Source organism: Equus przewalskii, chromosome 17 (genome assembly GCF_037783145.1).
Source record: "Equus przewalskii isolate Varuska chromosome 17, EquPr2, whole genome shotgun sequence".
NCBI classification, from domain to species: Eukaryota; Metazoa; Chordata; class Mammalia; order Perissodactyla; family Equidae; genus Equus; species Equus przewalskii.
In genome coordinates this window covers 58894872-58922589 of record NC_091847.1, presented here as the reverse complement: position 1 = coordinate 58922589, position 27718 = coordinate 58894872, and the positions used below count along the sequence as shown (strand labels likewise).

At 36.2% G+C, this 27718-nt stretch overlaps 2 protein-coding genes across 3 annotated transcripts in view; one reads left to right on the top strand and one right to left on the bottom strand.

Moving 5' to 3' along the window:
- Positions 1 to 22874, top strand: part of CERKL (CERK like autophagy regulator) — a 112419-nt gene extending 89545 nt beyond the window's left edge. Inside the window, exons 5-13 of the mRNA XM_070581635.1 lie at positions 2478 to 2620; positions 8182 to 8256; positions 9032 to 9209; positions 9289 to 9348; positions 9958 to 9983; positions 10079 to 10187; positions 12868 to 12964; positions 19208 to 19386; positions 20676 to 22874. Coding sequence (XP_070437736.1) covers positions 2478 to 2620; positions 8182 to 8256; positions 9032 to 9209; positions 9289 to 9348; positions 9958 to 9983; positions 10079 to 10187; positions 12868 to 12964; positions 19208 to 19386; positions 20676 to 20757 — 949 coding nt within the window. The 3' untranslated portion in view covers positions 20758 to 22874. The remainder of the gene's footprint in view (positions 1 to 2477; positions 2621 to 8181; positions 8257 to 9031; positions 9210 to 9288; positions 9349 to 9957; positions 9984 to 10078; positions 10188 to 12867; positions 12965 to 19207; positions 19387 to 20675) is intronic.
- ITGA4 (integrin subunit alpha 4) overlaps positions 20903 to 27718 on the bottom strand; it is a 77335-nt gene continuing 70519 nt past the window's right edge. For both annotated transcript variants that reach the window (XM_070581633.1, XM_070581634.1), the window contains 5 exons: positions 27370 to 27495; positions 26539 to 26658; positions 24550 to 24648; positions 24041 to 24160; positions 20903 to 23538 (listed from right to left, as the gene is read on the bottom strand). In XM_070581633.1, the coding sequence (XP_070437734.1) occupies positions 23440 to 23538; positions 24041 to 24160; positions 24550 to 24648; positions 26539 to 26658; positions 27370 to 27495 (564 nt within the window). In that variant the 3' untranslated portion in view covers positions 20903 to 23439. The remainder of the gene's footprint in view (positions 23539 to 24040; positions 24161 to 24549; positions 24649 to 26538; positions 26659 to 27369; positions 27496 to 27718) is intronic.

Below are 27718 nucleotides of genomic sequence, written 5' to 3'. Positions count from 1 at the left end.
TTGTGATATGTTTGTATTAAGTGTATTTCCTAGGTTGAGTAACTATACCTGGAGATAATCTTAATGATATAGTAGTGATCACCATAAATAAATATGTTCCTTCCTCACTCATTCAATTTCACATTGATTCTACTAGTAAACTGATTTTCAAAATAATAAAACCCTCATAGGGCTATTTTGGTTAGGTTTCATGTATAGCAAAGGAATATAGTATATTTAATAGGGTGCAGGCTCTAAGGGCAAATGTCTTTTGTCAGGTCCTCATTCTATCACTTACTGTGGTGTGACCTTGGAAAAGCTACTTAATCTTTCTACGCCTTAGGTTCCTAATCTGTAAATTGAGAGTAGAAGTATCCATTGCATGCAGTTATCATTCAAATTAAATGAGTTAATACACAGAGAGCACTGAGAACAGTGCCTGGTGCATAGTAATTACTTGCTAAAGGTTACTTTATTTGATTGTCATCATTTGTTATAGTTTCAAAATATTTAACACAGCATGTATTATGACAAAATTTCAAAGGTTTTTGTAGCAGAGCGTGTTCATAGAAAGGCCATTTCTACTAACTCTAGCAGTGAGTTAACATGCACGACGCTATATTAACTGGATGCAGGATTCCCGGGGTCAGATGTTGTTGTACTAGATGGGAGAGTCAAGTTCTTTGGTGTTAAGTTAGTTGCTTTGTTGGCTGACTTTCTGTGCTCCTTTCAGGGACACACACCACAGCAGGTAGACAGGTATGGAGCTGGGAGTTACACTTAAGTTCATAGAATGTTTGGAAATCTGCTCATAGAGAGCTTTGAAATCATACAGATAAGGTTCAAATCAAACTTTGCTTCCCCATTTATAAATATGAGGCTAATGCCTACTTATAGAATTCTGAGGATTTAATAGAAAAGAGCCAATGTATCTGACATAAAGTTGACCCTCAGTAGGTATAACTGTTTTTCTCCGACGAGTGGCCACACTGTGAACCCTTAGAATCAATTCAGGTATAAAATAATACCCCTAGCCAAAAATGACCTGGGTCATATCCCGTATCCTGGAGTCTCTTCTAACTCGGGTAGACCTGGCTTGCCCAGGCTCTGTGCCCCCATAGGACTGAACCTCAGCGAAGTGCTGGGGCTGGAAGGCTGAGAACAAGGTAGAGGGAATTGATGGAAAAAATATCCTTAGCCTCTGGTTTCATCAACCCCTGGAATTTTTTAAACTTAGGGAACCAGTAACCCCTGCTGATTATGGCCTGTAGGCTGTTTGGTTTGGCACATAGAGTTTTTAAACATACAGTCATGTGCTGCATGATAACATTTCAGTCAATGACAGACTGCATACACAACTACAATGGTGGTCCTGTAAGATAGTACCATATAGCCTAGGTGTATAGTAAGTTATACCATCTAGGTTTGTGTCAGTACACCCTATGATGTTTGCACAACAGTGAAATTGCCTAAGACACCTTTCTTAGAACATACCCCTGTCATTAAGTGACGCATAAGTATACTGAAGACGAGTTGCCAGGATTTACAAATTAGAAGACTCACCCCAAAATCAGGATCTGTGGCTTCTCTACAAAAATCAGAATATGTGGTCCTCTGGGCCTGCCTCCCAGAGGATGTGATGGGCTGGAGCTGAGAAGCTTTCTCCTTTAGACTGAGCATACTCTCCTGCTGGGCCCTTGTAGGCCTTAAGTTGTGACATCAGCTTTGAATGACACAAAATCATCCTCTTTTTGGGTAAATTGATATGATTTTGATACTTAAAATTATTTTGCATCTTTTAAATACAAATGATTGTGAAACAAATTTCTGGTATTGTATGTATTACTGTCATGGATTCCCACACCTACTCCCTCATAGTCTACTTATAATGAAGTCTAAAAAAGATATTAGCAGCGCTGACTAGGGTCAAAGGGTAGTAACACTAATTTTAAAAGTGCTGTGTAGCGGTAATGTCGAGGAGATGAAAACCAGTTCAGATTTGCAATTATTATATTCATATACTAATGATAATTAGCAGTTCCTTAAATTAAAGCTTCATATTTTACATGATTTTTATTGCTATTTGTCTTTTCAAGCTATGTTGAAAATTAGCAGGATTTTATCTCTTTGGTTTATGTTAATTAAATGGATTGCCCATGACTATTATTAAAATACACAAAATGAGTATAATATGCTTTTGGACATTAACAGAGCAAAATGCAGGTCAGATGTGAGTTAACAGGTTCAAATGTTTTAATGCCTCTTAACTCATTTAAAAATATTTTGTTTATGGGATGTCATCATGGTATTATAAGGTAAACTTTACCAGTGCAGTTCCAGTGTCTTCTTATCCACTGACACATACTAAAATGTTTGAGGTGTGTGAGTAATCATGCACATGAAATATATAGGATTAATATTTTGAAGCCTAGATTTCATGAATTATTACCAATTACTTTGAAGCTTTGCATTCTTTTACTTAATTTCTTGTTTTCTAGCGTCGTGTGTGTTGGTGGAGATGGATCGGCCAGTGAAGTAGCCCACGCTTTGCTTCTCAGAGCCCAGAAGGACGCTGGGGTGGAAGCAGACAGCATCCTGACTCCTGTCCAAGCACAGCTTCCACTTGGTGTAATACCAGCAGGCAAGGGAGGGGCCATGGATCTGCTAACTGGAACCTCTCCTCCTATCTATCCCTAGTTACTTCCTAACCTAGATAGTGTAACACAGAGTTAAATGCAGACTTTGATTCTGAAAGACCCAAGCTCGGCATCTCCATTAGCAAATGTGAGACTTTCAACAGTTATTTAATTTCTTTGAGCCTCATTTTTTCTAATCCATTAAAGAGAGATAACATACATAATATTCACTTCATTTCAAGGTTATTGTAGTATTAAATTAGATGGTATATGTGGAAGGTTTAATACATAGTTAAGCAATTAGTGAATGAGATTATGATTATTTTACCTTCTTAAATGAAAGTGTAATGATCACACAGTCCCAGATATGAAGTTTCAAAACAGGCCCACTCCAGGCAAGCTGTTTGCAATTCCATATTAGGTAAAATGTGGTAACTCCCATAATCAAAGTATAAACAGGTAACCTTGAGAATGCCAAAAGGATTCATTCTGACTACTGTATCTCCAGCAGCTAGAATAGAATAGAATGTGACACAGTGATGCTCAATAAAATTTGTTAAGCGAATGAATGTAGTGAAAACGTTATAGAATAAGTACCACTTAAATTAGGCCTAAAAATAGACAGGATCTGGCTTAAAAAGATTAGAATGAATTATTTTCTTGACTGCAAAAATGATAAATGTCAGGGAAAAACCCAAGAGTGTTGGGGAATAGAAAATGGGCCATTTGTTGGGTGATAATGGTGTCAAAATAGGCCCCAACCATGGTGGCTTCTGGATGCCACAAGAAGGATCTGAATTGTAGTTGACAAATAGTAGGAAGCAATCTTCTGGGAGCTGGTTCTAGGGTGATTTGTGATTAGGGGAAGGGAGCAGGAAAAAGTGGAGATCAGAGCCTGGGGGGACCCCTCTAGTAACACTGGGATCCGGAAAAGAGGAAAGCATCTTTCACAAGTTTATGATGTTATTGGTGTCGCTCCTCCCAAATTATTATTTAAACACATAATGATGAAGGAAAGTGATTATTTCTCTTCATTTACCTCTAAAGAGAAGCAGAAACAATTATTCTTTCCTATGAAAATAGAAAATAATGCACATAGTTGGAAAAAATTCAACATCCTATCCATTTGATGACCACATTCGTTTAGTATGTATTTCAGTATTTTTAGTATTGTTAATTAACAAAGAGTAAAAGATACACAAATTGCCCTTTTAAAGTACGAAGGCTTTCATCAAAACAAGAATTTAAAAGAAGAGGGATTTTCTGATATATCCTGATAACTGTATAGCACATAGAGAAAAACCTGTGATGGTCTTAAGTAGAAGAGAGCAGAATAACCTCAACTCAAAAAGAAAAAAGGATGCATTTGGAGCCAGTCACTTTGACCTTTTTGTGTAGCTCTGTCTATAATGGTGGAATCTTTTCAACATTCCACTCATGCGAAGGAGATCACTGTTTCTCTTCATAAGTAGCTACACTCCTGAGATCACTCATTAACTGCTGGGCATCAAAAGTAGAAAGATAGGTGTCCCCACAGGTATGCATTTGACATAAAGAAAATAATTAGCTAGAAAAACTGGTGGTTATGCTTATCTTTGTAGAATGTAACTCTGGTTTTATGAAGGAATAGCACTGAGTTTTATCATTATTATACTTTTTAAGCATATCTCCGATTTTGAAAGTGTTTTCTATGTACAGTGGATATGTAGAAATACCAGTTGAATACTTTTTGTTTAGAAGATACAGCCTGTTGCCAAAACTCTGGTCACAGTACGGGAGTTCCAGCTTATGGATTCCATCTACTAGAAGGAGGAAGTTATGTGTGGAACATATTTAATAGGAGGACTCTATGCCTAGTCAGGGCTTTGATAGAGAATGGGAACAAGAGCCAGGCAGGAAGTTTCCAAGCTGAACACAGAAGATGGTCTGCCTTTGAAGCCATTTGCCTCCTGGAGAGAGACACCCAGAGGGACAGTGTTTAGTAAATTACTCTGCTGAGCCAACAGACTAAGCGGCTGAGTTATGGTCAGACTCAGATGGATCAGATGTGGGAAAGCCTGTATTTGAACTGCTGGCCATTAGCAATGGTGCTTGTTGCTATGGGAACTGGTGCTAAGGAACTATACAGAGAGATTGCGATTAAAGGGGTGGGGGGAGGACAGAGAAAAAAGCTGGAGAGGACATAAAAATAAAAGAGCAATCCAGTTGTTGTAAAACAAGCCTCAATCCACATACTGATGGCTGCGAACCATATATTCCTATAGAGTTCACGTAAATAAATTCATGCTTTCCAATTAATTTAAGGAGTATAAAATATTGCCAAGGGACTGTTAATTTCTATGATGTTTCAGGCAAAGAACCAAAGTGTAGGTGCAGTTTTCATGAGAATTTTAGATATGCTCGACTAGGAAGTCATTACATCACATTTATCTGTTTGGATGTGGGAGACATTAACGGCCTTATGAATATTCATGGTGTCTGGTTAATTAAGTTAATTGTTCTGCAGAAGTGCTTGCACTTCCAAGGACAATTTTTTTCTTTCTTTTTTTTTGTCTCTCTAGTTTCTGCCTGGTACTTTCATCAGTCATTCTTTACATGAGCTGCTACTTCTGTCCTTACTCTTTGTATTTGGCACATGTTAGCAGGTCTGAGGAGGTGGTTGTGAGCAAAGTTGCTGGGAGCGTTAAGAAAAATAACTTTTCAGGCTAATTAAAATGTTTACCTTGAAGTAGAGCATTTATAGCTTTTGTGAGAATGCTAAAATTACCTAGTTGTTATTTATGCGAGCAGCATGTTCTCTTGGCATGTAGACATCGTTTCAGATGGATTACATTTTGTTTCAGAAAATTGTACTCTATTTTGTAGATTGTCCAAACAAAAAAATAGAGCAATCCCTAGTTTTACAATTTTACATCCACTTTCCTTATGAACTTTTCCTTTTTAATTCAGAGTGTAAAAAACCGTTCCTGAGGACTAAGTTACAGGTTAATCAGAGTAGGAGATGACTAAAGTAATTTTCTGACTTCTGGTCCTGCCTATCATCACTGCCAAGTTCTATGGAATTAAGGAAAAGTTACAAAGTTGCAAAGCCTGAGAAGACATAAAAATAAAAAAGTGATCTCTAGCATTCTAAAAGGATTTGTGCTTGGGCATGCTTAGCATGCTTCAAACTCACAGGGAATAAATGGTCTTTATTTTCTTGAGTCATGATATGTGTCATTGTCTATTGCACATGACAACATTATATTATGTCTTTTAATAGCCTTTCTAGAGGAATGCTTTTATGGCCTACTCCTAATTAACCATGGTAATGGAGGAAATGTGTTTCATGGAGGACTGGGATCCATTGATAATCCTAAATATCTCACTCTAATTATGCGGCTTCCTCCAAAACCTTTACCGTAAATCTGATTGGGAAGCAAAATAGATTGATTTGTTTCCTCTTTTTTCTCCCACCCATTTCAGATTAATTAGCAATTAGACAGCAAAAGGGCAGGGTGTAGAGGGTCAAAGGATAATTGGAAAGGCCTAGGTAATTGAGTCCTAGGTAAAGATGCACTGAGTAACAGGTTTCTGGACCACTTGTTCTCAAACCTTAGGGTGCATATGAATCACCTTGAGAACTTGCTGAAACCTGGACACCTGAGCCCAATTCCCAGGGAATCTCATTCCCTGGGTTTGAGGTAGAACCCAGAAATTTGCCTATTTTTGCAGCGGCTGGTGTGAGGAAGATTGACCCTGAGCCAACATCTGCCACCAATCTTCCTCTTTTTGCCTGAGGAAGATTGTCCCTGGGCTAATATCTGTGCCAATCCTCCTCCATTTTGCATGCGGATTGCCACCACAGCATGGCTTGATGAGTAGTGTAGCTCCGTGCCTGCGATCTGAACCTGCGAACCCCAGGCTGCTGAAGGAGAGCACTACACCACTGGGCCAGCACCAGAAATTTGTTTTTTAACAACCTCCCTGATCCTGGACCATGCATTCTAGAAGACTGCCTCTCCAAGTTACTGTACATACACGTAACCTGAAGATCTTATAAAAGGCAGACTGACTCAGTAGGTCTGGAGTGGGGCCTGAGAGTCAACATTTTAGTAAGCACCCAGGTATTGTCATTGCTGCTGGACTGTGGGCCATATTCTGAGTAACAAGGGTCGAACCCTAACTTGTCTTTTGATAAACCAGTTTACAATTAGTTAAGGTGAACTTTTCTTTGTATTGGTATTACTAGAGGTCTGGAAATCATTAATGCTTAGAAAGGTCCCTAATGATTGTTATTACGTTAATGACAGTCTTGGTTAATAATGTCTGAGTTGCTTCAGCTTCTCCATCTGAACAGCCCAAGCACAGATTACATCTAACCACACAGGAAGGTTCTTGAGTAACAAGTCCAGGGGACTAGCCTCTGCCTTGAGAGCTGTAGTACACAACACATCCATACTTTCACAGCTCTCGGCTGTTACTGGATTTCTTTCTCATATTCTTTAACTCAAGCAAAACTGTAGCTTCTTAATTTTAAACCCTTTTCACTTCCTGGGAATGGCAGGGGCTAGCTGGTATTTTCCCCTCAGGAAGCAGGGCTTTTCCCCCAAGATCTCAGAGACACATAAGTGTTCCAGGGACCTGACTTGAGAGAGCTCTTTCCTTCTGGAGGTTGGTGGGAAAAATTCATGTGGGTCTTAAATTATGCAAATGATTATAAAAAATCAGAAATCCATAATGTCTCAGATTTTCATACCATCACAAATACCCATTAAATTAAAAATTTTCTTCATCTAGGATGCTATTTGTTGGATAATAGAGGGAAATACCCATTTCGATGAGAGCTTATCTCTAAGATTCATTAAATGTGTTTAAAGCATGTCTTTTGTACTTTATGGTGATTCTGTACATTTTCTTGGCTGTTATTTGGATTTTTATTATTTGCTTATGTATTTGTCTCTGCTCACCAGAGACACCATTCTGTTGGTGCTCATTTTGATATAGAAGTTAGAAGCCCATTCATTAAAGTGGGATGGAGTAGATTTTGATATAGCTAATATTTCCTGGGAGACAATAGACTTTCATGATGGAAAAACCTGTGAGCAAATAGATACTATAAAATATTTTCTGACTTTTGAGTTGTTTGAAGATTAAATAGTAATTTAACAACTGTTTGATGTGCATCTGTGCTGTGAATGAAAACTTATAAACTTCCATTAATTTTACATCTAAACATTATATAGTGACATCTGTATAAAATAAGGGCAAATGGTTAGTTTAAAATGTATGCTAGGGGGCCGGCCCGGTGGTGAAGTGGTTAAGTTGGCACATCCCGCTTTGACGGCCCGGGGTTCACCAGTTCGGATCCCGGGTGTGGACATGGCACCGCTTGGCAAAAGCCATGCTGTAGTTGGCGTCCCACATATAAAGTAGAGGAAGATGGGCATGGATGTTAGCTCAGGGCCAGTCTCCCTCAGCAAAAAAGAGGAGAACTGGCAGTAGTTAGCTCAGGGCTAATCTTATTCTTCTTCTTCAAAAAAAGTATTCTCCATTGATTGTACATGTTTTAAAATTGATTTGGCAGGCTCCACTAACGTATTGGCACATTCTCTTCATGGAGTCCCTCACGTGGTAACTGCAACTTTGCACATTATAATGGGTAAGAAGTCTTTCAAAGAAGTCCATGTTTTATAAGGAAGTTTTTATTTACATAAGGAAGGCTATTTTAGTTTTGTTAGACTTGTCTAAGGAAAGAGAGGTTCTTTATCTCTCAAAGCAGACAAACGTTTGACTAAAAAACAAAAGTCAATCTTCACAATTTTGACTGCTGTCTTTTCAGAATACAAGTGCTATAACGAGCAGTAAACTAAGTTTTACTATAATCTTGCAGTAAAAGAAAGTATTGTAATGATGTTCAAGATCACAATTTTATAACCGGGTCAAGAAAACCCTCACACGCCATTTGAGTGTATCAGCTACTGTTGTTTGACTGCACCAAGACTTCAGGGCTGGGATTATGTTGTTAAAAGAAAAATGCAAGGAAACATCTTCCAGCCAGTTCACATCCACTAGACCTTTGATTATCCCAATTGGTGGAAAGCACGTAAGCTCAGATAAATGCAACGCAAAACTACTGTTAAATCTGAGTTTAGTTTGCACTTGTACGTCAACTTCACTTCCTTAACCATATTTACTATGAATAGAAATGAATGGCAAAATTTTCTACTTTGTGTTTCTTCCCTGAGTACCTGAAAATGTTACAAACAGCAATTGCAGCAGTTGTGGGTAAAAAGAGATGAGAAGAAAGCAAGGATATTCATTGTGGTATAAAGTAGTTTAAGCTCTTCTATAAGTAAATATGATCTATGTTTGCCATTTTGATGACTGGCCCTACTTCACACACTGATTGACTAATAGTCAATATAATATTCAAGGGCATGTACAACCGGTCGATGTCTGCAGCTTCAGCACCATTGGCAAGCTTCTTCGCTTTGGGTTCTCAGCCATGTTTGGCTTTGGTGGAAGAACTTTGGCTTTGGCAGAAAAGCATCGATGGATGTCCCCTAACCAGCGAAGGGATTTTGCTGTAATTAAGGCATTGGCAAAACTTAAGTAAGTCTTTTTTTCTTAAACCAAATATTTTGTATCCCAGAGTCAATGACTGTCAGTAACAAGTTTCATTATATTTTAGGCCAGAGGACTGTGAAATATCATTTTTGCCATTTAAAAGCTCTCAGGATTTACAAGAAAGGTAGGTTAAAAGCTCAAAGTAATATCGATGTCTTTATCTTTCTTTAAGGCATAAAACAGTTTGATATAAACAACTTATTAGACTTAAGATCTTTGTTTTTCTAACGTACTAGTGAAGAATATAGAATTGTGGAGTCCTACAGATTCTAGTGGGCCGTGTAATTTGGCTTATGTCTTCAGAAACAACCATTCTCTCCATCCATCCATCCACCCATTCTGCAACAGCTGTGTATTGAGTGCCTCCTATATGCCAAGCACTTTGGATACAAAAATAAGCCAAGAAACTAACAAACAAACAAAATCCATAGTTTCTGCCCTCATGAGAATTTCAGTCTGGTGTGGAATACAAATATTAATCAAAGCCACACAAAGGAAGTGCTCCAATCTTTAAAAAAATTGAAAAGCATTGTTATTGATGATACTACCTTTAAATGAAGCAACACCATAAACGCAATAATGGGATTGTTCGCATATTTTCACTTAGTATCTAATTAATCTAAGAAAATACTTAGTAGATGTAATGTTGGGTTCTCTCATTTTCTCATATTTAATAGATGCTCTTCTTTATGTGAAGTTTTTTTGTTTCTTTGTTTTGTTTTCTTACTTTTAGGAGGGCACAGGAATCTCCCAAATCTGGTGAGTCTAAAAGTACCTCCTTGGGAACTGAGCCAGGCTCTGTTTATGTTTTGCTCCTGTGAGGGAAAGTAACCGATCACTTCCATTACCTTTAGACTGTAATGAACAGTGGCAAATGATCCAGGGTCAGTTCTTGAATATCAGCATTATGGCAATTCCTTGCCTGTGTTCAGTGGCACCTAGAGGCTTGGCACCTAATACCAGGTTAGTAAGCGTTTTTATTGAATCATTGATACTTTTCTATAAGCCACAATTTTCTTTCAGAATACCCCCTTAACACTTGGCTGCCTAGAATATTAAGAGATTTTCTCTTAGACTCTGTAATATTAGAGATTTTAAGGGATTTGTCACCAGAGTAGGTTGAGAACAATTGTTAAACTGGAAAAATTATCAGACAAGCATTCTGATTTTTTAATATCACTGAGGCTAAAATAATATTCCTTGGGTTTTATTGACATGATGTTATTGTGTATTTGGGGCCTACTTTGCTTGCTTTATTTATTTATGTTTATTTACCAGTTATTGAGAATGTTGTATTTAGTTCTGGTATTTCTTATGAATGTCTCTGCTTTCCAATTTTCATGCAGACATAAATATCCTTAGCATGAAAAGCATGTATATGGCTATACATGATACTTTTAGTCAAAGGAAAGATTTCAGTTATATTTACTGTGAAAAATGGTACATATGAATCTACTGCCTACAATTTCATGAGAACTTTATGTATTGTTTTATCCATACCATAGAGATATCCCATCTTTTGCACATTCTTTTCAAGCAACTGTCCATTATTGGTCTGAAAATATTTCTCTCCCACTCCTGTAGAACATAGAAGAAAGGATCATGAGTGTTGTGTAATACAGTTAAATCTAGATTTTCCCCAGAAGTGGAATAAAAGGATAACTTGTGTACTTTGGCTATTTATAACTTCATTTTAACGATCAGTTTTAACTCCTCTGGAAAATATTTAACCAGAATGATTAACAGCTAGTAAAAGGGACTGATTTTAAACTTTTCCCTTGGCAATCGATATGAAGGTACTAAACAGGGAAATACTCAAAGTTAGAGAAGCGAAAGAGAAACTACAAATTTTTCTATTAAAAATCTGGATGTCATGGTCCTCATTAATTATCCATAGTGCTGAAACTTGAAAGGAGTGTTTTGAAACTTGCGTGGTTTAGAAATTGAGCCTGATTGTGTCCTCCTTAGACCCTCACAAATCCTAGACAGCTGGTGCCTCCCTAACGTCCTTTCCATCACTGAAAGTAAAGACCTGGCCAGCCCACCACAGCTATGTTCTCCAAGACTCGACACGATGTTTCTCTAACCCTACTCCATCCCCAACTCTCGTGTTTGCTCAAGGGCCTTCATCAGAGCCAGCCTACTCTTCTGGGAGCACTGACTCATGCTTCCTTCAAAGCTGCTTCATACATTTTTTCAGCTTGCCTTGAATTCCACTGCTTACACACCAGGTTTAATCAGTGAATTTATGAGAGAAGGACTAGTTAGGGACTTCTTCTGTGGATTATAATCACGCATGCCATTTTTGCAAAGGCCTTTACACCAAGCCTCAGCTGACCAGAGATATTCAGAGATTTATCTTCTGAATGATTCAGGACAACTGCACGGGAGTTTCAAATTTCAGCTTCCTTTATTTTTTCACAATAAAGTATAGTTTACTTCAATATACCTCAGCGCAAATTGCTGATAGAAACTAATATTCTTATATTCCGAGTTTTCTAAGATTAAATGCATTAATCTGTGTGAAACATTTAGAACAGTGCCAGGCGCATCAGGTGTGTTTCAATTACTGATGCATATTGAAAAGTAGACATACAAAATGCTTTTTATGTTTCTGAGTAAGAATAAAGGATACACAAAGCACTACTCTGAACATTTTGTACCATTTACTTCCAGTTGGGAAGAGGTGGCATGATGGGTAAAAGGAGCATTGGACCCTAGGAATTAAGAGCTCTGGTCCAAGTGAGCATTTTGGTTTTCTCCATGTGCTTTTGAACAAATCACTTAAATGTAGGGTCTTCTTTTCTTTCTACATAGACTGAGTGAATGACGGCATCATCTCCAAGGTGCCTTTGAGCTCTAACCTGAGCTTCCATAAGATTTAAAGAGCTCTTCTTTACATCGTTATTGTTATTCTTGGAATAACTTTATATTTGCACTGAAAGCAAGCTAGAAGTCACTTATACGTATTTCTGCAAACTATCTTCTAAAACTAGATGCATGTGAGAGAAGCTTTTTTGGCACTAAATCACACCTCTAAATTTATAGTCTTTTCTATTGAACTGAACAGTTGTGCACAATTAGAATGCTTGGTCATTTAACTGAAGCTGTGTGGCAGCATTTGTTCATTCCCTTTCATCCTTCCAAGGGCCACTTTGGTTTATTTGGTTTCCTATGTCCCTTAGACTTGCCCATAAATAAATATTTAGGTCACACTTTAGATTTTAGAAAGTGTTAAACTAGTTGTTAATACCATTTTTATTTGTTATTTACAATACATCTTTAAAAAAACATATGGTTTCACATTTAGAATCCCTAAGCAAATACATTGGATTTTAAATTATGTCTTGATATGTGAATAGGATGCATGATGGTTTGTTTTTTAAACAGCCCTTAATGTATGAGCTTACTGAGAAGGAAGCCAGTTGTTTAATAAAAACTTATTTGAAAGCTGTATCATTTACAAAACAGCACAGCAAAGACATGATTTGAGAATTTTAGGTAAATTTAATGTGATGACGATTTATCTGTCTTGCCTAAAACTCCTGGTAAGCATATTTGTCAGAAGGAATTATATACTGGTAATTTCTTATGCAATCTCTTAATAAACATTTTAATGTCAAATACAAATATTTAATTTCAGATTAAATAATGGAAGTATGGCTCTTATTATTGCACGAAACACTTCTCGACCAGAATTTATAAAACACCTGAAAAGATATGCCAGTCTTAAAAATCAGGTATAGTAAATTATTTTTGTTACTTATGTGCAAAGCTATTAATCATGGAGAGAGAGAGGCTGGAAGAGTTGACACCAAGTCCTGCCTCGAAAGAAGACTTTATTTTCTTCTGAATACATTAATCTTTTTTTTTAAATTTGTGTTTTCTCCAGATTTTGAAAAGTATCCATCAGTATTAATGTCGATTGGCCTTTTCTGAGCTATGGGTTGGTGGTTATATACATTCTGTGCATGTATGTGCAAAGAGAAAATAGAAAATGTAGTGTTACATTGAAATGTGAAGAAAATGAAGGATAAAATTACATACTTGACTGTTCTTCAGAATGAAAAGTAGTGAAATCTGAGATATTTAGCCTTCTTGATTTTATGGCATCAGACTTTCTCTAACGTTATGAGCTTTAGATTTTCCTACCATTTGTTTACAGATCTGCCTATCATCACTGATGGAAATAGAATTGCAGATATACATTTAAAAATATGCCACTTTTAAACAGACATTTTATTCCAAACTAGAATGTGTGGTGAAGTTTGTGGAGATAAATGGAGAGATAAAATATTTCTACTTAGATTTGTTTTAAAGAGCAGCAGTAACTATTATTATAAGCCATATTCTTTTGGCAGATATTTTGACACAGTTATTAGGAAACTGATCCTGGAAATATGTGAATTTCTGAAATTGCGAGTCTTGAAGTGCATAGCATGGTTGTAAAACTCTAAAGTCTCACGCCTTAAAGGTATAAAATTGTGCTTTGATGTAGTTGGGAGAGGCCAGATGGGAGGAGGAGGAGAGTCCATCCAGCCAGTGACTAGCTGCTGGTCTTGCTTACGTAGTTCATGGGCGGTCCTCATGAAGTTTCAGTTCTCTTCTGCATAGTACATGATTTGATCAATGTGTATTGAGCAAGCGACTTAAGTGTTTTGGAAATTATAACATAAAAATTAGAAAGAGTCCCACTTTCCTTAAATATAAATGTCTAAGGAGACAAAGTAGACAAAAGCATATATAAAGTAGGTTGTAAGCCTAAGTAATAACTTTATGTATGTGTGTTTTGGGAAATAATAGCGCTTTGTTGATTTTTTAAAGGAATGTATGCCTTTTTCAGTTTAAAACTGCAGTTTTAAACATTAAAACCAACTTTATTACTTAACCCAAAGCAGTACATGTTCATCGTTTTCCTAAGTCAGAAAATAGAAACCGGAAAACAATATAAAAAGCATGCAAAATTCCATATCCCAAGAGATAATTGGTGTCATTACTTTGGTATAAATTTTCCCTAGTCATTTTCTATTAAATGAGAACTTAAGTGAATATTAACCTTAAGATTCTTACTTTGGGAAGTTCTACACTTATTTTAGGGAGTCATCTATTGTACAAATTATTTATGGGAGGTCTCTTTTGGAAATGCCTAAGGGGCAAATTTCTGAGGCAATTTTGGTAGACATCCTCTTTTCAATATGAAAATAGCTTTCTTCTGATTTTAAAAGTAGTAGTTGCTTACTATAAAATAAAGACGAATATAATTCTATATGTACAGGAAAATAATTGTTTTTAAAAAATGAGATCATGCTACATAAGATATAACCTATTTTTCCCATTATTCTACCAGTCTTGCTCTTTTTCAGTAATTTCATTGGGATCATAGTGGTTTATAATATTGTGTAATTTGGGGCATACATTATTGTTTATCAATTTCTGAATAGACTTCATCATGCTCATCCCAAGTAGTCTAATTTTTGTCCGTCACCGTACATATGTGCCCCTTTACCCCTTTTGCCCACTTCCAGCCCCATTCCCTTCTGGTAACCACTAATCTGTTCTCTTTATCCATGTATTTGTTTATCTTTCACGTATGAGTGAAATCATGCAGTATTTGTTTTTCTCTGTCTGGCTTATTTTGCTTAACATCATGCCCTCAAGGACCATCCATGTTGTTGCAAATGAGAGAATTTTGTCTTTTTTTATGGCTGAGTAATATTCTATTGTATATATATATATATATATGACAACTTTTCATATCTTGCTTTTGATGCAAGAAATTATTGCCTCTGTGTGTGTATGTGGGTGTGTGCTTCATTAGGCTTAATTCTGACTGATTTAGCTCTTTCTAAAAATTAAAGTCCATGATATTGCTCTGTAATTTCTTGCAAAGAGATTCTAAAATGCTTTGCATAATGGTAGCTATTAAGAATAATTAGATTGATTCCCAAAGTGACTACTTTCAAGCAATGTTAATTTGGTACATTTGTTGAAAAATTATAGACACACATACACACACGTGTGTGTGTGTGTGTGTGTGTAGACTCTTTCCTTCATGGTGATATTTTCAATAATGTAAATTAATATAAGTTATGTAATATTATAAGGACCAGAAAATTGTAAGATTATATAATCTACTTATAATTGGTAGTAGTTCTGGTATCCAGGAAGGAAAATGTAGCACTTCAGCCTAAGGAGAGCAACAATCTAGGTCTCGAACCATCGTTACCAGGTTGAACTGAATGTTCATATGTATTACAGTTGTAGGATATATTGAAAACCATCTTTTGTGGGGTGACTCGTCTTGCCCTTCCCATCTGTCTGTAAAACTGATAGAAGGTAAAAATTACCCTTCAAGTTCTTTCAACTCCATCCTTTAGCTGGCCTCCATTTTCACTGTCCATACTTTTCTACATTCACTTTGACCATGATTTTTGGTAGGGAGTTTAAAACCCTTAAATGTTAGTCCTTCCCCAAGGATTTGTGTGCAGCCCTCCTGTCTTCTCACGAGACCTTCTCCTGGGTGATCTCAGTGCCCCCGTTGTCTGAACCACTGTTTGAGCTTTGTACACTTCTGTCTTTTCTGCTGGTCTGCAGGACCACTGTATGTTCCTGTGTACAGAGAAGGTTATAAAACTCACAGGCATTGAGTCCAGCACGTCCATGGCTGACCTTATCATCTTTTCCCCTAAAGGTGCTCCTTCCATGTTTCCCTACCCGGGTCAATGGCACAACTCTCTACCCTTCCTGGAGAACTCTGGATTCTTCTCTCTCCTTCATTCCTCACAACTCATCCTCTAAGCAGTTCTATTTGTTCTCTTCTTAAATGTTTTTAAAATTTACCCCTCACCTTAATTCAAATCTTAATCTCTTCTTGCTTGCGATAGTCTCCTGGTCTTCCTTTTCTCTGGTCTTGTCTTCCATACTTCTAGAGGGCTTTTTCTAAAACAGACATCTGATTTCTCTTCAGCTGAATTCTTCAGTGTCTTTCTCATTGCTGTTAGGGTAGCGTCTGATTCCTCAGCATGAAATACACGGCCCTTTGTTTTCTGGCCCTTGCTGTGTCACAGCCTCTCCTCTTGCCATCCTCTACCAGATTTCTGGTGTTTTTGTCACTGTATTAGTTTTCTAGGCCTGCCATAACAAATACCACAGACTGGGTTCTTTAAACACAGAAATTTGTTTTTTCGCAATTATGAAGGCTAGAAGTCCAAGGCGTTGGAAGGTTTAGTTTCTCCTGACGTCTCTCTCCTTCGCTTGCAGATGGCTGCCTTCTGGCTGTGCCCTCATATGGTTTTTCCTCTGTGCATGTGCATCCCTGGTATCTTTCTGTGTGTCCCTGTTTCCTCTTCTTATAAAGATACCAGTCGTATTGGATTTGGACGCACCCTAAAGACCCTATTTTAACTTAATCACCTCTTAAAGACTTTATCTCGTAATATGCTTATCTTCTGAGGTACTGGAGGTTAGGACTTTAACACATGAAAATCTTTCGGGGGGCTGTGCAATTCAGACTATCCATCATATGTCTATTTTAAAAAGTTAAGTTCAAGCATTTATATATTCTGTAAAATAAATGCCAAAAATACCAGTATGGCAATTAGTATCACAGTATGCTGAATTTTTCCATAGTTGCTTGACCATAACATATCTCTGTACTTTTGCAAATGTAGTTTTTTCCCTCTAGAACTTCTTCCCTTCTCTTCCAGGTTCTCTTCTGTGTTCTTTAAGACTCAGCTCAAATGGGAAGCTCACCCAAACTCCTGAGCCTCTTTGCCTCTTCTCCTTTCTCTCATTTAACTCTCTGCTTACGCCACCATGGTACTTAGATGTATTACAATTGTAACTGTTTACGTCTCTTCCTCATGCCCCAAACACACTCTCACACATGACATTAGGCTCTTGGATCACTAAGTCCCATCTAACGATGTCTGTGGCTTCAAAGGTAATAAATTTTCATGGATGGATAGATTTCATTTCATGATGTATGCACATGAAAACTCATGACTTAGTAGCCTTACTGGTGGTAGCCATCCATTTTTGGCATTCCTTGGCTTGTAGCTGCATCTCTCCAGTCTCTCTTTAATCACATGGCTCTCTACCTGTGTGTGTCTGTCCTCACATGGCATTCTCCTCTCTTATAAGGACACCACTTATATTGGGTTAGGGCCCACCCTAATGACTTCATCTTAACTTAATTACCTCTGTAAAGACCCTATTTCCAAAGAAAGTGACATTCACAGGGACTAGGAGTTAGGACTTTTGATATCTTAATGGGGGACACAATTTAAGCTGTAATAGCTAGTTATCAGTGACCCATTTAAAACACATTATTTTACAATAAATGATTATATAGAAACTTTTTGCAGGTGCACAGTATGGAAGATGCCCCGAGGCTTGACACCTGAGATGGGGAGTCTAATGCAGTGACTGTTAAGCACTTTCACAGGGAGCTGCTTGGGGCCTTCTAACTCTGTATCTAATTCTCTATCAGAACAGCTGATGCCACTGTGTCCCCCCAGCATGATCCACTGAGGAACCCAGTGTATTATACAGTGTAAACTGTAAAATCTGTGCACCTCGGTTTCCACATAGGTAAAATAAGAATGTTGGGGAAAATAGTTTTCTGTCAGCTTTTAAAATTCTGTGCTTCATTGAGTTTTATATGTGGAAGAAGGGGGAAAACATATAGATAATATGTTAGGAATAAACCTCATGCCGTTTATCTGAAAACTGAAATAAATGAGTAGTTATTGTGCATTTCTACTAAAAGGTTATTTGGCTCTCTCTTCTTAGTTGTTACAGAGAATACATTTTTCTTTAATTTTTTTAATTTTTTTTTTTTGGTGAGAAAGACTGGCCCTGAGCTAATATCTGTTGCCAATCTTCCTCTTTTTGCTTAAGGACGATTTTCCCTGAGCTAACATCTGTGCCAGTCTTCCTCTATTTTGTATGTGGAATGCCACCACAGCATAGCTTGATGTGCATCCATACCTAGGATCCAAACCTGCAAACATCAGGGCACTGGATCAGAGTGCGCAAACTGAACCACTATGCCAGCCCCACGGAATACATATTTTTTCACTATAGTTTTCTTAGGCAAATAAGAAAAATTGAAATTTGAAGGTTACTTTGTACCATTCTAGAGTGGTCAGTAAGTCAATACAACCATCTTGCAACTTGTGTCCATCTTTAAAGTGGAGATGAGGCAGGCAGACACCTATGAAAATCACTTTTGCTTGACTTTTTCTTTTTACCTTCCTAAGTTTAGAGCCAGGTTCTTCCTAATTAAATTCCAAGTGTGAAACTTACACTAGATTTTGCTTTACATCAGCTAAACTAGTTGACATGTTAATAATCAAATCAGTGGATTATAGAAATCTTCTGTATCAACAGACCAGTATTAAAGATTCAGTCTTTAGTTGGAAATTCTATGATCTCATTATTGTATGCAATTTCATAGACACATACTATTTGTCACAAGACAAGTTTGCCAGCTATTAGATCTAAGTGAGCTGGGAAAGCTTCAGAAAAGGGGTTCCTTCCAAAGAAAGTAGGGATTCCTGGTCATAGAATTTCACAGCTATGAAAACTTTAGCATGCATGTTGATATTTACTTGCAAGAGATAGCACAGTGAACTTTCTTTTTTTTCTTTTTTAAAGATTGGCACCTGAGCTAACAACTGTTGCCAATCTTTTTTTTTTTTTTTCTGCTTTATCTCCCCAAATCCCCCTAGTACGTAGTTGTATATCTTAGTTGCAGGTCCTTCTAGTTGTAGCATGTGGGACACCGCCTCAACATGGCCTGATGAGCGGTGCCATGTCCGTGCCCAGGATCCGAACCAGCAAAACCCTGGGCCGCCAAAGCGGAGCATGCAAATTTACCCACTCAGCCATGGGGCAGGCCCCACAGTGAACTTTCTTAATTTGCATTAGCAGTTAGGGATAAGGCAAGGACCATGATGATTTGCATTTGTTTTATTTAGTTCAATTTTCCATTCATTGAGACTTACACTGTTGAAGAAGTAAAAGTTCACCCGAGGAATAATACCAGTGCACATAATCCAGAGGAGGAGGAGCGACCGCATGAAACTGCTTCAGAAAACAGTTTTCCTTGGAATGTAGATGGCGATTTAATGGAAGTTGCATCAGAGGTCCATGTTAGGTAAGTCTAATTGTTTCATCACCTTGTGTCCAATAGACAATAGACGCAGAAAACTAATAGTATAGTGGAAGCTTTCTTCCCATAACTAGCAAGGCAGGCAGTTGGCTAATTTTTAAAAAATTAGTAAATCCAGGAAGCTTAAAAAGATATACGTACAATTTTAATAAATAAAAAAGTATAACTTTACATTTGTTCACTAACTGTTATGTAGAACCAAGGCATTGTCTTTGGTTATGAGTCTCCACATCGGCATTCTGAATTATCGTTCTTCATAAACTACACAGATAACGCATGTCTACAATTTCCACTTTGGATTTTTAAAACTGGATCAAGATCTTAAACCTTGTGAAGCCGTCTTAGTAGCTGATTGTTACAATTTAATTTCCCGTCTTTTACAATATCCTTTCACCCAAAGCTAGTACATAACGCTTGTGTTCAGCAGTCTGCTTTTATTGTCCTTCTAAAGCATTCAACTTTCTTTACATAGGAGCAATTTTACATATTTAATTAAGTTACATCAGCAACAGGTGGTCTAGCCATTAAGATTCAACACTGTCATGACTGTGGCCCAGGCTTTTTCTCGGTCAGGGAACTATACCACCTGTCTGTTGGGTGTCATACTATGGTGGCTGCGTGTTGCTGGAATGCTGAAAGCCATGCCACTGGTATTTCAAATACCAGCAGTGTCACCCACGGTGGACAGTTTTCAGCGGAGCTTCTAGACTAGACAGACTAGGAATAAGGACCTGGCCACTCACTTCCAAAAAAATTGGCCGTGAAAACCCTATGAATAGCTGTGGAGCATTGTCTGATACAGAGCTGGAAGATGAGAGAATGATGCAAAAAGACTGGGCAGGGTTCCCCTCTGTTGTACACAGGGTCACTAGGAGTCAGAATAGACTCCATGTCACTAACAATAAAACAAGAGCAATTGGTATAAAACAGGTTTAGGAAGATGCAAACTCATTCTTGGTAAGTATTGTGACTCAATGGGTAGAAGTGTGCAGCGGCACCCTGGGTAGCTCAGTAGATGTGAGCTTGCTATAGGTACAACTGACTGGGTTTTACAGAGGCAGTAGAGAGCATGAGTCCAGGAGGTCAGTTAAAGCTTTATAGTAATCACTGGTGCTGAATTGATTGTAGATCTGCCATGAATGTGTGTTTGTTGGCTGTCATTAGATTTGTATTTGGTATTACGCACCATACTTGATAGGTGTATGCGTGTATGTGTGAAAAGTAACAGAATGATAGATTGATGAAAAACCAATTATACATATTATTCTTTACAGATTGCACCCAAGACTTATCAATCTTTATGGAGGAAGCATGGAAGAAATGAATGATTCCAAAGCAACATGTAATTGTTTATGAAAGAAATATGCAAACTGGAATTTTAATATGAAGGAATATAGTCATGCTTTAAACAGGTATCCTGATAGGAAAAAAAATTTTAGAAAAATTAAAATTGCTATTTTTGATGTTACTTAAAAGATATATGAAATATACCAAAAACAAATTTTGGTTTTTTAGAAGGTATTTATTAGAACTGAAAGTAAACATTGCAGGTACTTAAAATTTAAACATCAGTATATCAATTTTAACTAGATAATTCCAAAGTGAAATAATTTGGATTTTTTGATTTTTCAGGATTTGAGTCTTTCAATTCTAATGTTAAGTTTCCTATGGCCTGGTACAGACAAACCACAAGTTCACATAAGAATGCCCTGATTTTCCTGGGGAGGTGCCAATCCAGTGAGGTTAAATTTCAAAATTACACAGCTAGTTAATGATATAACCAGAAATAGAACTATTTTTTTTTTCAAAATCTCTCCAATACCTAGACTACTTGCCCAAAAAGAAACCCAATCTTTTTTTTTTAAAAGTTATGGTTCCAATTTTGTGAATCTTCTCTGAAAGTTGATTTTCTTAAAGTGGTAGGGTTTTAAAATTCATAATACAGGTAATTTAAGACTTTATAACAAATTTTATTTTAAACTGTGCAAAATATCTAACTGGGCAGAATCTGGCCTAATTGGGAGCTGTGTTCCTCTTGCTCCTGAAAGTCATGTTATCCAGCAATCTGAAATGCCATCATTTCTGAATAAGAAAGAACTAATGTTCCTCAGGGATCATCTTTGAGAAAGCGATTCTGAATTTGGGTTTGATTTTCTACCATGGATCCTACTATTTGGTTTTTTGTAATTAAAAACATGAAAATATCTTTTGCTTGAAAAAATGTTTGTTTAAAAATATTATATACATTTAATTTCTGTTAGTACACACCAATTTCAAGAGGTTTTTATGCTCATTGAGATTACGTTTTGCTGCTCAAGTGCCTTCACAAATCTCCATGCATTGCTCACTCTCCAGTCACCAATCCGAGACTGCAGGCTTGTGAATGGATAACGTACAGGAATTAGGCAGTCTGAAGAAGACAGCTGTTGGCAGGGACTTCATAGAAAGTAAAGACTGCCTTCTAATTTATCTATTTGATCACTTCCTATAACCAATTTTCAAAATTTGGCCACAACCTGCTTACATATATAAAGACAGATGTAGGACAATTCAGATGAAATTGTATTCTGCAGTTGTCAGCATCTAGTTCATATGCATGAATAAATATTACAAAAAATGATTGTATTTGCAAATGGAAAGGTCTTTAAAGATAAATTATTTAAAACCCAGAAAGAAAGTACTATAAAAAAGAATCTAAAACAACATCAACAAAAAAATTAAAATATTTCACTTATTGCTAAAACACATCCTGGAAATTTTGATGTCACATTTATATTCACAAGATACAAGCTAAATCTGTATTTTTAAATTTACAGTTAAATTCGTGAATTTTGTTTTTCTATTGACATGCAGAAGAGAATGCTTTTATAGACCTGATGAAAACATATTTAATATTTATATTTAAAGAGAAAAGAATAACATCTAAAAAGCATTTATGTATTGTTTGATTTGATAGTCAATATTTCATACAGTATCTAATTTGTATTCAATATTGGCCCCTAATCCTTGTCCTTGCAGAGCTTTGATTTTTAAAAAATCATTAGTGAGGTACAGTTTTCATATTTTATATACATCAGTATATTTATATTTCAAATATTAGCTAAAGTGCAACATTCACCATCTGTTTCAGAATATAAATTAGAATTATTAAGTACTGTTGTTTTTATAAACAAAAAATTTGACTAAAGATGGATTTTTGAAATTTATTCCTGGTTACCTTTGATAAAATTGTGTTATAGGAAGACTAATGGATTTATACCTATATAAACATATGTATATATACAGAAAGAATAAAAAACCCATAGCTGTATTAACTAATTATCCAGAAGTCATCCCATTAAGCTCAAACCAGTGTACAAGCTCAGTCTGAAGTTTGTGCATCAGGCCCCTAATGTTCATAGACTGCTGAATGAATGTCTGTTGATCAAAGCCCATAGGAAATATATTACAAATAAATGTCTTTAAAGATAAAATCTGCCTTAAAGTGATAATGCTCTTAATTAAAAATTTGGGAACAGCTCTTTGAAAAATTCTGCTAAATATTTTTAAAGAACATATTTCAAACAAGTCTCAAAAACCTATTGGAAATGAATACCTATTCAGTGGACTTTCTTTTACTGAAGCAAGAACATACGGTAAATAATATCTCTTTTAAAGGAATATTTCAAGTCCAAGACTTCTCCAATCGAGTTGTTTACTTCCTCAATGATTTAATTCAGATCCACTTTCATTTCAAGATATCTTCAAGGGATTATTTATCTTGAATAATTGAATGCTTTAGTGTTTTTCTATCCATTTAAGAGCTGAAAGATTATCTTTGAATATATTGAATAATACCTTTGCAGCTATTTTCTTTCAAAGAGTAATCATTGCTTGGATTTTTCATCTGTGTTAAGACATAATATGTCACAAGCTCACAAGTAAAAGAAGTACATAGAGGAAGTCTGAGCAAAATTCATGGTTTCTTGTAAACAATGTCTTAAATTTCTTTAGCATAACCTGAGTCTGTTATTAGTTCTCTCAATTTGAAAGAAGTCTTTAATCATCATCATTGCTTTTACTGTTCACGTAACTCCAACTGTCTCTTCGGTTTTCTTCTTGTAGGATGGATTTGTACTGTCTTTTAAAGAAGCCAACCTGAAAATAGCATTCCATAATCACTAGCGTATAGTTATGAACATATTACACTCAAGATCAAATCTAAACAGTCAATGCCAATATTTCTTCAACTGTGTCCCATGTAGTCAGTAAAAATTAGTTTGGGAAAAACTGGGATAAAGAGCTTTTTTGTCGTTGTTACTGCAGGACTTCTCAGTGATGCACACACATGCACTCCAAAACTGATTCAACATAATTCCAAATGCTTTTTAAAAAAGAACATCTTTCAAAACTAATGTTACAGTTTGAACATTTGTTGAAAATAAGTGATCTTTAAGAAGATGTATTTCTCTAGAATGACTTTGGTACTAAAGTTAGGAAAAATGAGATCACTACTATATATTCACTTAGGAATTTAAAAAGTTAACATTAAAAATACTGAAATATATAAATCTGATAACTTAGGAGTCACAAATAGGCATTGAGAAAATCAAGAATGGCCTTTTGAATGGTTTAACATTAGTAATTATTAGAGGCTTACCTTCCACATGACATATGAAATGAATAAAAGTAAAATAAGTCCAAGTAGCAAGCTACTTGAAATAATCGCTATAGTGAAATGACGTTTGGGTCTCTGATGATGTAGTCCTTCGAGGAGAACCTACAGAAATTAACCAAAAGAACGAACCACCGGTTTAAAAGCTTGCTTCTATTTCCTTTGAAGCCCCTCCACGATCCACAATGGTATATAGAATAACCCACCCCATTCCCTGGCTGGTTCTAACACAACCCTAGGAAACACTGGTAACTGTTTAGCAGAAACAGTGAAGAGAATGGGCTTTTTTCCGTGGTTCTTCCTCCAATCATCCTGTACCAAATTCACCTCCTGAAAGACCTGTGTCATTCCTTCCTGCCACTTGTGGAAAATGTCAACTCTCAGTAAAGTATTTGCAGCGCTCCATGATAGTCAAAATCTATTTTCCTGCCTAAACACCCTAGCAATATCTTTTCCCTACAATCTTAACGTTTCAGTTAAAAAGGTAATCTTACATGCGCAACATTCTCATCCTTGTTTAGTTCAATAACTCTTGGATTTGGCTCTGGAAACGCTGTCGCTCTTATTTCAAACTTCAGTGCTGAAGTCTCATCCTGTTTAATAAAAGAAAGATCACAGTAGCCTGAGTCACAGTTTTATTTTATGAAGATATTAATAGCAGGTAAGGATCATGAGAAATGATTTCTATCTAGAGGTTTTCGCAATTTCTCTTCCCCAATTTATTTCACAATTTGCAGTCGATTGCAATGCAGTGCTTCCTTTGGTTCCAAAGGCGTGGTCTTCGTATTAATTTATAAAGCATCATTTTATTGAAACCCTTTTATTAAACATGGCTACTTTACAGATTAAATATTATAAATATTTAAATTAAGTTATTATTTGATAGTTACCAATGTATTTTTTCCTGGATATTGAATTTTTAGCCCCAAACAAGTCTTTCTTCACCTGATAAACATGTCCTTAAATTCATTTTATTTGGGATTCTTTTTCTTTCTTTCTAAATAGTGTTGTATTTTGCTGCTCTCATCAAATACATATAGTCTAATATTGTCGTGGAAAAATCTGGTACAAATAGTTACAGCATTCAAATATAAAATCAGTAGATAAACTCAGATCTTTACTGTCTAATGCAGGAACTTTATAACCCAGAATCCACAGAGCTGGGGAATCTGGTGGAGGGGCTCCCATGGACTCTAAGACCTTTTAAAATTGTATGCAACATTTAGATTTTTTCGTATGTGCATTCATTGTGCTAGATGAGAATATATTCTTTCGTCAAACTCAAAGAGGTCTATGACCCTCAAAAGTTAAATCTACCGTGTAAAGATTATTTAACATTTTAGAGAAAACGTGTAGAATTTTTAGGGCTGAAAATAAATTCCTTCCACCAGGGATGATTTCATCCCCAGAGGACAGTCATCAGTGTCTGGGGACATTTTCGACTGTCAGGATTTGAGAGGTGGTGCTACCAACATCTAGTGGGTAGAGGCCAGCGAAGCTGCTGAATATCCTACGATGCACAAGACAGCCCCTGACAACAAGGAATTATCTGGTCCAAAATGCCAATAGTGCCTACTATTGAGAAACCTGGACATTGAGAGCATGAGAAGGCAAACTGCAAACGTTTAGATAATTTGTTGATGGTCCCATGACGTAGTTTTTAGCACAATTGGAACTAAAACAGACATCTTTTATTTCCCTGTCTGGTGCATCTTCCTCTTGACCACTGTCTGGTACTTTCAAATATTCCTTTGGCTTGCTATGTGCCATGCACGATTAGTAGGTGTTTTATCAAATGCATCTCATTTAATTTGCAATACCCCTGCAAAGGAGATATTATCCATATTTATCAGATAAGGAAACTGAAGAACAGAATTCCAGAGAAAACCAATTTTATTTCAAAGTGCTTCTCAGAAGTATGCATATTCCTTTCTAGGAAGAAGTTGAAGATATTTAATTATTTTTAATTCAACCTTTCAAAGTTCATATTCTTAAAAGAGTGTTTTGTTATTGTATGTTTGTGTTTTATTGTTGATAAATTTTGATGTTTTAGTTTGATTTTAGGAAAGCCTTAATTTTACTTCTTAGCTTTATTAAATATTAGACTTTTAAGCATAATACAAAGTAGTTTGGAAAGAACTTTATGGTTATATGACATGTTAAAGTAGCCAATGTCTTTGGTTTAGTCAAGTTTCATAAGCAGTTGGACATGCTTTCTAAAATAAACCTCATAAGACTGTAAAATAAGACTATGCAATAATTACCTGTTTAATGAATAAAGCCATGTCATTTAGACAATGTATTTAGCTAAAGCGATAAGTGGAAACAGTTTCAAGTTTCACTCCAAATTTTTCTTTCAGCCATACCTTCTCAATTTGTTGAATGCCTCCTTACACACCAGCCTATCTATATAAGATGGTTGAGTTTGTAGATTCGATATAAACTTATCCATATAGAAAGCTGTCACTGTATTTTAGACTTACCATTTCTAAAATGGATGGCCGGCCTTCCAGCTGAACATGAACACTGGCTTCTTTTCCACTTTCCATTTTCCCAAAATTGCATAAGAAATTTAAACAGTTTGGATCAGCTTTCATGCAGTACTTGAAAAGAATACAAAAGAGCTACATTAAAATTTCAACATTTTATAAAATGTTAGCTAAAATATTTTACATGGAATTAAAAATCTCCTTTGAGTGGCATTTATAGAAATTATTTTGCTATAAACATAGAATTAAAGATCTGCTTTCATTAGTGGCATTTAAAAAATTATCTTTAAACAAAACACAAATGTTTTGTAAATTATAACAAAAACAAAGTATTTGAACTGGAGCATGTGTTCTCATTATTCTTAGGAACTTAACCTTCTGGGATAGAACTAAAAGACTCCTAATCAGACTCTTGCTAAGTTACGTGTTCATTGTACAACTTGGATCGTTTGAAGGATAAAATTGCTTCCTCAGTTTTTTTTTTCCCCATAAATTCACTAAAATAGAGTGAAAATTAATCTCATGCCACAAAGGCTGTTCAGCCCAAGACAGCATCTTGGCCTCTGAAGGGTCTGGAATAATGTCAGGCCTAGCACAAAATGGGCATTTGTTAGATAAATAATGAAACTGTATATTGTATGTGTTTAACCCAGTGTCTATCTCAACTCTCCAATTGTGCCTGTTCCTTACACGCAAGAATATTGCCGGAACTTGTTTCTCTCCTGCACTTCACAGACAGCTCAGACCCCTTAATTATTGGTTTTAAAGTGCTTCAGTTCTGTATGTCGGAAAGGAGAAACTACAACCTGAAAAATTGAAACTTACCAATAGCCTCTTATCAGTCTTTGACAAGAATCTAAATATGTCTTTCAGGGTCTCCAATGCACCTTTTTGCTGCTCTGACACACAATTGCTTTCATAATTTTCAAAACGGCATTCTCCCGTAGTAGTCTATAAAGATAGAAGACAAGAAAAATCTTATTCAATATTAGAAAGAAGATCAAAAGCTACATGGTTTTAAAAGATCTAATTTCTTTTTTTCCTGAAATATATCAAGTACTTCTGAAATTATGAAAATATTTGTTGACAGATTTATTTGGGAGAGGTTAAACCTCTATGACAAAAATACAAAAACTCAGCAAAATTTTAGAGAGTTGGATATAGGTCCTAAACT